At 34.9% G+C, this 11089-nt stretch overlaps 1 protein-coding gene across 1 annotated transcript in view; it reads right to left on the bottom strand.

The window, feature by feature from the left end:
* ANK2 (ankyrin 2) overlaps positions 1-11089 on the bottom strand; it is a 245969-nt gene that overhangs the window by 136039 nt on the left and 98841 nt on the right. The window contains exons 7-9 of the mRNA XM_007454800.1: positions 10675-10698; positions 7572-7670; positions 5576-5674 (exon numbers count right to left, since the gene is read on the bottom strand). Of these exons, the coding sequence (XP_007454862.1) occupies positions 5576-5674; positions 7572-7670; positions 10675-10698 (222 nt within the window). The remainder of the gene's footprint in view (positions 1-5575; positions 5675-7571; positions 7671-10674; positions 10699-11089) is intronic.

Here is an 11089-nt window from a genome sequence, read left to right as displayed (position 1 = left end):
GAAAGAGGTTGAGAAGGTAGGTAGCGGTCTAGAAAATGAGGGATGAGCAGTTAAGAGGACTTTAGAAGCTTCTGATTTATCCAGAACTCTAATGGACCATATCTCTGGGTTATGCTTTCCTCCTAATAAATATAATTCACCTGGATTACAACACTCTTCCCGATCCAACATTCTGGGATTTCTAAGCTAGCTATCTTCCATTTGCCCTTCCAGATCCATGCTCTTCCCTTCTCCACTGTTTCTTGTCAGCTGGTCTGATCTCTCTTGATTGTATCAGTGGGCTACCTTGCCCTCTGGCTTCTGGTTGGGGCTGGCCAATGGGATCTGCAGCAAGACAAGGAAGCAACTCCCTGAAGGATCTACTAGATCTGGCTGTGACTCTTTGCCCAAGGTTACGCTCCTGCCAAAGCAGCCTTCTCCATACAGTTTTCTCCTTTGAAAGGATAGTAACCTCTTCTACTTCTCACCTTTCAGGTCTAGGGTTGATAATGAGCCCTGCTGTTAACTAGCCCCAAGGATACCCCACTATCCCTTGTGCCTCCCCTTCAGCCCAGCCACAATGGTATAAATAAGCCCTTTAATAATCTCTATTCAAATTATCAAATTTGAGTGTGTCATCTGTTTTTGTCTAGGACCTTGATGATAATTATTCCTTGCTTTGTTAAACCTATTTAGCCAGTATTGAGAAACTAAATAACCAAAACAGACCTTGCAGCTTTGGTTACCTGGGAATTAGCATGAAAAGACTGTCTTTTGAGAAAAAAGTATGTAACCACTGTAGTTGGGATGCCAAGTTATTTTAAAGTTTGCCAAAAGGAGCTTAAAAGACAAACTGTGTGGGCAAAGTGATTAAAATGATGATGCTTTTGTATCTTGTCCTCAGTGCCCTATGGTGGAAACACAGAGCATTGGTTGCTATATAAGTGAAATAGCAGTTAGATACAGCTTGATTTCTCAAACATATTCTTGGTGGGAGCTTCATTGAGATCTAGAGTTTGAGAAATCCAACACAGCAAATGAAAGCATGATGTGCACGGTCCAGCGGGTAGGCCCTGGAATCACAGAGCTCTGGGTGTGAGTCTCAGATCAGCCCATCATGGGTGAAGCTCTCTGAGGCTCAGCTTCACGATATTTCAAATGAGGATGCTTTTTCTTACCCTGTTTAATTTACAGCCTTGTTTGAAAAATGAGGGGATGATGCCTTACAACATTTTTAAAAAGGTAGAGTATTGTTTTCTATGGATTACATGAAATATTCATTGTGTAATCACGTTGAAACCTCTAAAATGCTCTCAGAACAGCAATAGGAAAATATGGAGAATACTTAATAAACCCGCAAGAACATCAAGTAACAATAAAGGATTAAGTAATTGGGTCTAAATCTTACAGTTTAGTGATGCAGTTTATCTGCTCTTAAAAAGGATATGTGAATTATATCAAATTCAAGTTGCCCAACATGCTCAATCTGGGTAGATTTTGGATATTTTCTACAAAGTGCAGTGTCTCATTATTGTCCCCCATAAAATCTTTATCAAAAGGTTTTGTATTCAAGAACTTTTTAACTTACTCTTTTAATTTAGTTTTTACTCTTAGAGAATATGATCTGTTCATTATCTTTTTTTTTTTTCTTTTTTTAAATTCTTAAGACTGTGTTTGAAGTTTACATTTTCCTCCCCTCCAGAGTCCCCTTCCCTGTGTTCTCTCTTTTTCTTCGCTGGAATCAGTTCAAATCACATGGTCATGTCAGTCATTCTTAAAGGGACACCATTCATCTAGCTGGTAACCCACAGCATTAGCTTCTTATGACTATTTCTTTCCTTATCTTTTCCTCTCTTCCCTCTCAGCTTAGATTATTCCTCCAGCAATGTATCCTGAATTCTGTGTACTAATATAGGCTCTGCTAATTACTAAGCTGTGTGTCCTAGGTTAAGTTATATAACTCCTCTGGAACTCATTTTTCCCCTTGGTAGTCTCATTTCTCAAATGGAGACCTCCATATTTTCTCAACAAGAAAATAATAATACTTTGTAAGTTGTTAGGAAGATGAATTAAGATGATATTTGTATAGTACTGAGCAGGGTGCCCAGAACATAGTGGGCATATGACAATTGGTAGCCACTATTATTATTATTTTAATTATTACTCCTAATAACAAATAGCAAGGGTGATCCCTTTTTCCGATGTATTGTTTTACATTCATCATCCTTTGATGTTTTTTGTATACTTTTATTGTTTTCATTGAAATATGTATTTCAATATTTTAGCCATAATCCTTATAGGAAGTATTTCCACATTTAAATAAAAAATGAGTTTAAAAATAAAAAATGAATAATGCCTTTAATAAAACTTGAATTAATAATATCATTTTAGCTATAACGTTTCTGTTTTAACATTAAAATGAGGTTTTCCAGATACCAGAAAACCAGGGCTCTGGTGAAAATGTCTCAGAGTTTCACACTAGATTCTAGTCAATGATGAGAATGCCAATGAGATGCAAAATGTCTCAGTGATCGACATAGTGCTGGTGAAAGTGGTAGAGAAACTACGGGTATGATTTTTTTTTTAATTACCTCAAAGCCTTTATATATCTTGCTCTTCTCCTAATAATGAAAACATTATAAGTGAGAAAATAATAAGACCAAGGAAAAATTTTTGATGGAACATACTAAATTCAAAATGCTTATGACTAATTTGACTGCTAGGGGAAATTGAGACCTCTGTGAAAAAAATGAAACAATAATATTAATACTGTTTTAAATTCCATATAAAGACACACTATTGTGTTACCTAAAAAGATAGTCAAAAACAAGTATAACATTTTTTAATTTAAAAATATATTTTTAAAGGACAAAAGAAAAAGCAAACCATATTCCCTTAGTAATCAAATATTATAGTTCCAAAAATATATATATATTATAGTTCCAGAATTGGCCTCCTGATTCCAGACCACAGTACTGCATTTCAGTATTTACCTCCTACTTGATTTTACTTTTGGCAAGGATACAGGTCTGATAGTTATAGCCAAAACTGAAAGAACCTAACTGTTTTTAAAATGCTACTCCTTGGAGATGAGGAAGTATTTTCACTTACAGGGAAAAGCTCAGCACCACCTTCATTATTGTGACTGATCCTTAGGGTGCACTGGAACCAGTTTGCACACACTAGTGAGAGTCAATTTTTTGCACATCTTTTCCCAATTCTGCATTCAGCGATACCATATTGGTAGCCCCAACTGGCCATGGTGAAAGTATGGAAGTATTTACACCATGGAAATCATCAAAGGCAAAGGTTACAAATCAGAGCTTTTTATTTTATTTTTTTTGAAGAGCTGATTATTAAATTTTTACCAGTACACTGTTAACCTAATCCCTTGATTTGCATCTCTGAGTAAAGGGATATAGTCTGTCTTGTTAACTGGTGTTATCTCTAGGGTTCACAACACCAGGTAGGAAATCAATAATTATTTGTTTAAGGAAGGAACGAACAGAATGTCTGTACAATGTATAATTAGAAAATCCATTTTCACTTTATAAATTCTTGAATGAAATTCCATTTATTTGCTATATCTAAAGGCTACACTGGATGAAATACAGTCCAAATATTCCCTTCAAGAATAATAAACCAAGGCTTACATTTCATTGTTAACTTGCTCAAGGACAATTAGTTAATGGCAGAACTAGCATAAGAACCCATTTCTCTCCATTTCTTAGTACTCTTTCATGAGAAAACAATGCCTGTTTGCAGTTAGACTTTTAAATTGTATATGCAAATGTATGTGGGGAATGCAAATTAGAGCATCTTTTAAAGAATAAAGCAAATATTGTGACGATCAATAAAAACAAAATCAATTGCCTCAATAATGAATGAATACTCCAGAAAAGCATTAATAAGAGCAATGTGCATCCTTAAGACATTGACCAAGATAAAAGTTTTTTGCATTTACAAAGTGCTGTCTTTCCATTGGTACTCTCAATTATCAGAGAATCTCAAGAGAAACAGAAAGGTGAGTGTAAAGGGACTCATTATGTTAGAAATGTACTTAAAGGAGGAGGTACAGAAACTCTTTCCTTTAAATATAGAGAACAAGTAAGCAAAGCATGCAGCATTATATGTAATTGTTCCAAATTCTGCACACCTACAGCATAGCAAGGGAAAAGGCACGCCATCAAATCAAAGGGTAGAACCATATAAAACTCTGATGCAAAGACAATGGACACCACAACAAAGATCTTAATAGACAAAGCAAAACACTCCAGAACTCCCACATGATAATATGACACAAGTGCTCTGGACCAAATGTCTTAGAGAAATGAGATTAAGAAAGCAACATTTCCTGAGGTCATTAAAACCCAAAATGTACAGTCTGGGACTGGTGTAGTTTCTAGAAGCTCAAAGATGATAAGGTTTATTAAACAAAATATTTGTTAGCCTCAAGATTTGCAAGGGAATTAAATTAGGTCCTTATTCCTTGGACTATGAGAATGCAAAGTCCTAGAATTAAACAAAGTGAAGATAAAATATCACAAGGGACATATTCTATCTACTAACTTCCATAGACTTCTTCCACCATATATTTCAAAATTTTATATAATAGGAATGTTTAAAGTTTTACTTAAGTCTATGATTAATCAAGTCTACTCCAGAGAATTAATATTAAAGTACAATACTAGTTTAGTTTAATGTTTAAGCAAGTAATTGGGCATAATTTCCATTACATAATAAAAAATTATGAGTAGCTAAGTAATTTACTTAATGCCACTTAAAAAATACCTAAGAGTTGATTCTCAAACGACCCTATGAGGTAGGTAGTATTATAGTCTAAGCTCAGAGAAGGCAAGTAAATTGCCAATGTCATTCAGCTTGTAAGCAGTAGAAGCAGGCTTTGAAATTAGGTAATCTGCATTCAAAGTCTGCACTTTCAACAGGTATACTGTCCTGCCTATCTTATTATTTATTTGTTGGGAGTACATAAAAACTCAGAATTATATTTAACTCAACAAGTTTGAAATGAATGAAGGGCACTGCCTCTTAGCCAGTTGACATGAGTAAAAGCGCAACATAATAACTGCATGCCTTTTTTTCCATAAGCATAATAGGAGATCTCCTGCTCAGATCCCTATAGCATAACCACTTAAGAAAAATGATTCAGGAGCGGAAAAGTTTGAAGCAAAAGATTTTCAACATGTATTAAAATATTTTACATAAAAACCACACTCTCATAGCTTAACATATGCAAATGAGTTTGGGTTCTTGATATTTACAGCTATAGCCAAATCAGAGATGAGTAAGTTCAATCTTTGATCTTTGTTCCATGAAAATCAATAAGCAAGGACTTGAAAAACTGTCTCATTGAGGAGCTAGCATTCTGTTTCTCCAGGCACTTATGAGCAAATATTAATTCCACTTTACATATGATGTGCAACCTTTAAATGCTGTATGAGGTTTAAATCGAATCCAAGAAAGCAATTTCCTTGAAAACACATTGCCTGAGTTTAGGGACTGGTATTTTAAAGTGTCTGCTAAAAGAATACAAAAAATAATAATGGTAGGAAATTGAAAGAACAGAGACACTCACCCTAGTTTTGGCATCGATCTGACCACCACGATCCAGTAAGAGCTTCACCATGTTTGTGTTTCCCCTTTTGGAAGCCACATGCAGAGGAGTGATTCCATTCTACACCATGGAAAGACCAAACAAGAGCATGTTGGGTATGACAGGGCATGATGGTGATGGCTTCGTATTAGCACAAAGGAGATTGTGACCTATTTTGTAATTTTATCTGAGGTTTCTATGGTTTCAATGCTTTTGATTTTTAAGGAACAAAAAAAGCACACAAACCACAAAGCACTGTAGAGAATGATAAATGGAATGAAACTGCATAATTAAGTTAGTCAATAACTACAACATATGTACTGAATGTACACATCACAGTCAAGAGACAAAGGGAGCACTTTGGCATAATACTCAATAGAAACAAAATTTCAGATCCTACCTAGATAGAGCCCTAGGCTAAAGTCTATCTTTCTTATTATAACACTTATGTACTTAAAGACTCTGGAATCCTAAAGTTTACTATGCTTAAAAATAGAGTACACATATGCATATCAATGCCCAATGGAAAAATGATTCTTAAAAACACCTTCTTCAGAATAATTCAGTATGAAAAACTTGAAAATAACTCAATGTAGTTTCAGAGAAGACTTCTGAGGACAAAAATACTATATACATAATTATATGTATTTCTTTCCTTGGCTATCACATACCATCATTAGGTCAAGGATGTGTACCTGATTTTTTGGTATGTTACGATTTTTCAAATATTCAAGTGTTGCATTTACCGATTCATATTAAGTACACTGAGTTTTATAATTGTCATGTAAGTGAATTCTTTCCAGTGAAAGCATACCATTAAAACTGTAACACAACATAATGTGCTTTTACTATTTCAGTAAGACTCCTCATATGAGCGAATTTCAATTTATTAAAAAAAAAAAAAATCCCGGGACTTCCCTGGGTGTCGCAGTGGTTAAGAATCTGCCTGCCAATGCAGGGGACACGAGTTCAATCCCTGGTCAGGGAAGATCCCACATGCTGTGGAGCAGCTAAACCCGTGCGCTGCAACTACTGAGCCTGCGCTCTGGAGCCCGCGAGCCACAATTACTGAGCCCGTGTGCCACAACTACTGAATCCCGCGCGCCTAGAGCCCGTGCTCAGCAACAAGAGAAGCCACGGCGATGAGAAGGCCGTGCACCGCAATGAAGAGGAGCCCCCGCTCTCCGCAACTAAAGAAAGGCCGCATGCAGCAACGATGACCCAACATAGCCAAAAAAAAAAAAAATCCCTGTCAAATTGTATGCCCTATAGTCACTGTTAGGACATACTATAAATGTAGTTATACATTTTATACTTAATTTTTTTTTTTTTTTTACTGGTACGCGGGCCTCTCACTGTTGTGGCCTCTCCTGTTTCAGAGCACAGGCTCCGGACGCACAGGCTCAGTGGCCATGGCTCACGGGCCCAGCCGCTCCACGGCATGTGGGATCTTCCCGGACCAGGGCACGAACCCGTGTCCCCTGCATCGGCAGGCGGACTCCCAACCACTGTGCCACCAGGGAAGTCCTATACTTAATGTTTTAACAGTTTAATTTTTTATCGACTTGAAGCTGCTTGTTCATGATTCGTGGTGTGACCTTTAAATGTAACTGCTCATACTGATGTCAGAATCAACATCTTCCTTATTGCAAATGATTTGCGTGCATGTGAACTGACACACTATTTTTCACGTGTTGGGTTGTGACAACTTCCTGTGATTTGAAGGGAAAACAATGGAAAATCTAATATCTCCAGCACAGATAAATCCAGGTAAGGAAAAGGAAATAAAATCTTTATCATTGTTACTTTTTACTTTAGTAAAATGCCAAATTCTCTGGTGGTGCAGTGATTAGGACTCCACGCTTTCACTGCCAAGGGCCCGGGTTCAGTCCTTGGTCAGGGAACTAAGATACTGCAAGCTGGGCCACATGGCCAAAGAAAAGAAAAGAAAAGAAAAAGAAACTATTTTAATCCATACCCTGGCTGTGAAGTCCACAGCAGCTCCCCGGTTTAGAAGAAGAGTTGCCACATTGACGTTTCCATAGTGGGCAGCGATGTGCAAAGGGGTGAAACCACTCTGTGGAAAGCAAAGAAAATGACAGTCAGTAAAGCATTTCACCTCTGTATGTTGCAGTCACTGGATTAGAGAAGAAAATCACATCTACCTAATACGAGAACAATGCAATTCAGATCATAAATGCTTTATAAGACTTTTTAAGTTTCAGTGCTATTATTTAAATTTAGTGGTAAATAAGTCAACATATAAACAGGCAAATAAATATCCTACATTTCTTGGCAACATTATTTCCAACTACATTAACAATTTATCTATTTAAGAGATTTGTTATCTGTATGAAACCATGTTTCTTGAGTTGATTTAGCTTTAGAACAAAACGATATGATTAAAACAGCATATTTTTTCAGCCATAGAATTAATATAATTATGAATAAAAAATGTTTTCTCCAGAGGAAATCTCAAAACTTCTATTTTTTTCATTTGTTTGTGTTTTGGTTTGGGTGTTTTTTAAAATGAAAAACAGCATTGGTTGATATTATATCTTTGGAACTACGAAAATATTGTGAGAAATTCTTACAGAACATATACAATTCATCTTACATCATTTACACTGTCCTGACATTTCTATCCTCTTTAACAACTATGTTTAGTCAGACTATCTTGTTATAATAAAAAAAAGTTAAAAAAAATTAAACAATATACTTGGAATTAATATGAATATAAAATAAAGAAAAAAATTAAGTGGAACCCAATTTTAAATGTTAATTAAACCAAGCTTTATCAATAAAATAAGATTGATGTAGAATAAAATAAGCAAGTTGAATCAATTACATGAGCATTAGAGAACACTTTACTATCAGAATGTTTTAAAAATGAGTCTGAAAATCTTAAGTGGAAGAAAAGCATATTTCCTTTCTTTGATTTTCTAATGAAAATTTAGTTAGAAATCTGCCATTTTCACAGTAGAAGCATATTAATTCTTTTCTTATTAAAGTATGAAAAGAGGCATTATTCTTGCTCTCCATAATATTCATTGCTTAATAAAAGATTATAGGAAAAATAAAGACTGTTCCTGTAAAACTGGATATCAAATCCTGCAGTTTGGAGGATATTTTGCATTGTTTTCTTTTATCTGAAATGAACTTTGATGTGTATAATACTGTTTCTAAGAAACATTATCTAAATCACAACCATTATTTTTCTATTCACTTGATATATAGATTTTGGTGACTTTATTTTTAAAATGGCCTAAAGAAGCATCCAGATACCTTAGGTAATAGAAATTCCTCTGTGCTATCAGCCAAATTAGCTGCAAATAATTTCTGACTGTAGCAAATCAAGACACAAAATAAGAATAGTAACTATCAATCCAAATCCTACTCTTGTGGTCATGATATTTTTATTTTGTGTCTACATGATGGCAAATATTAATGTCAATACAGAAGAAAAAAATCAGTCTACAACTTGGCTGTTGTTTTATAAAATGTCAAGCTTTAGTATTTTAGGAAATAACTCACTAGATGTTTTTCATTTTTATCTTGATATTTCCTGTCACCCAGTTATATCCTGAATATGCATCTTTTATTCAAGTTACAATTTAATTTCAGAAAAACATAGTGACTGCTGATGAATCATTTTCAAATTATTCAAGTATAATAATATTATTTTTCCTATTTGCAGAAATAAACTAATTTATCTTCTGACACAGCCTCATTGAAAATCCATGATGATGCCTCAGGCTGTGACTCTTGGAGCAACACGAGGCTGGTATAAGCCCCTCAGAGGAACTTTTCCCTGAGTAACGTGGAGGTGGAAGGCTCAGGTCACCCTCCTACAGGACTATTGATGGAGGGGTTTTCCCTCTTTGTTATTCTATTGTCCCCGAAGAAATATTTCTAACTCAGTCTGTATCTACTCAAATAGCTGCTTTCAGCATAATGATTAGAGCCAATACTGCTTTAAAAAATGTAAACCATTACCAAAAATCACCTACAAAAGAAAGGTATTAAAATCAGTAATTAAGATATATCAATTTGTATGATTCCAGTCTTGAGCAATTTCACCAAGCAGTTGGGCTTTTAAAAAAAAGTCTCTGACCTAAGTTCTACACACAGATATGGAACAGAAGAAATGATATGAATAATTCAAGTATATTCACATCTCAATGGGTAAATTTGTCAACAAACAAGATATTAGGTTTAGAAATACACTACTCTCGGTAAATACTAAGTGTGAATGCTCAAACACCCATAGGCCCACAGCCCAGTGATCATATGAGATGTTAGTCTAAAGAATTCCCTCAGCAAAGTGAAAATCAACCTACATAAGCAGTCGCTTGCCTTTGAAAGTTAATTTTTATAATATAGGTTAATTTTTATAATGTACTTTCATCGTTTGTGTTAGTGCCTCTTATACCACACACGCACGCACGCACACACACACACACACACACACACTCTCAGAGGCTTCTGAACCAAATACTCCTGTTGATTTTGTTAACTGGTGGGACTTATTTAGGTATGTGGAAAATAGATGATTTCATGACAACTGTTGTAAGAGCAAGATAAAAGTAAATGCTTTGCTCATGATAGGCTCAATATCATTACTGATTATATACAGTGTGGTAAAAATAAAGACAGAATAGAAGGGCAACTGCAATTAGGTAAGAGGATGAAACAGTGGCAGAGAAACCTCTTTAAATTACACTTCATTAAATTCTAAATGGAGAATTCTCATTAAGAAAGGAGGTCACATCTCTTATTGGCCAAAAGTTAATAATAAAGCTCACTTAGTAAAATACATATTACGGAAGAGTCTTGTTTCATGCTCTACTCTAATAAGCTACTTAACGTTTCACTGATTAAATAATGCTTCAAATACATGTTATATTAAATTTTTTGAATTATCTATCCACTTGCCTTAATTATGGGCAAAGTTTCCAAATTAATTAATTTCCTAACAATGAAAATTCCAATCATTAGTATAAATTAGTGAGCATTTATTCTAATTGGACAAAAAGTAAAATAAAAACAAGGTATATTTTGATATAACCGCAATACTGTACCTCGGTTGTCCTATTCACCATCATCTGAAGCGGTGTTGTGTGGGAAAAAGAGGGAAGATATTACACAGTGCAAAATTAAGGAAACAATCAATCTGTTCTCTGCAGTTGAATATACCGTTCCAGCATGCCAAAATGCATTCTACTGAAAAAAGACAACTATAACATTATACAATTATATCTTTCTAATTCTGCTTCTATTATTTTTTACCACAAATAGAAATAGAATGAATAAGCAGATTTCTAAAAAACTGAACCTCACCTCATAGAAAATTATCTCGAGGTTTTTTTCTGTTTTCTTACTGTACTCAACAGACAGTCCCCTTTTTTTCTGAAATACCTCTGAAAGTAAATTATCTTTTTTGATGACCAGAAGTAATTTTGCCTTATCACCATGGCCTACTTCTTTATCATCTCC

This window comes from Lipotes vexillifer, unplaced genomic scaffold (genome assembly GCF_000442215.2).
Source record: "Lipotes vexillifer unplaced genomic scaffold, Lipotes_vexillifer_v1.1 scaffold1219, whole genome shotgun sequence".
Classification (NCBI taxonomy): Eukaryota; Metazoa; Chordata; class Mammalia; order Artiodactyla; family Lipotidae; genus Lipotes; species Lipotes vexillifer.
Note: the sequence above shows the minus strand (reverse complement) of the source record. Positions and strands in the feature narration are given on the sequence as shown.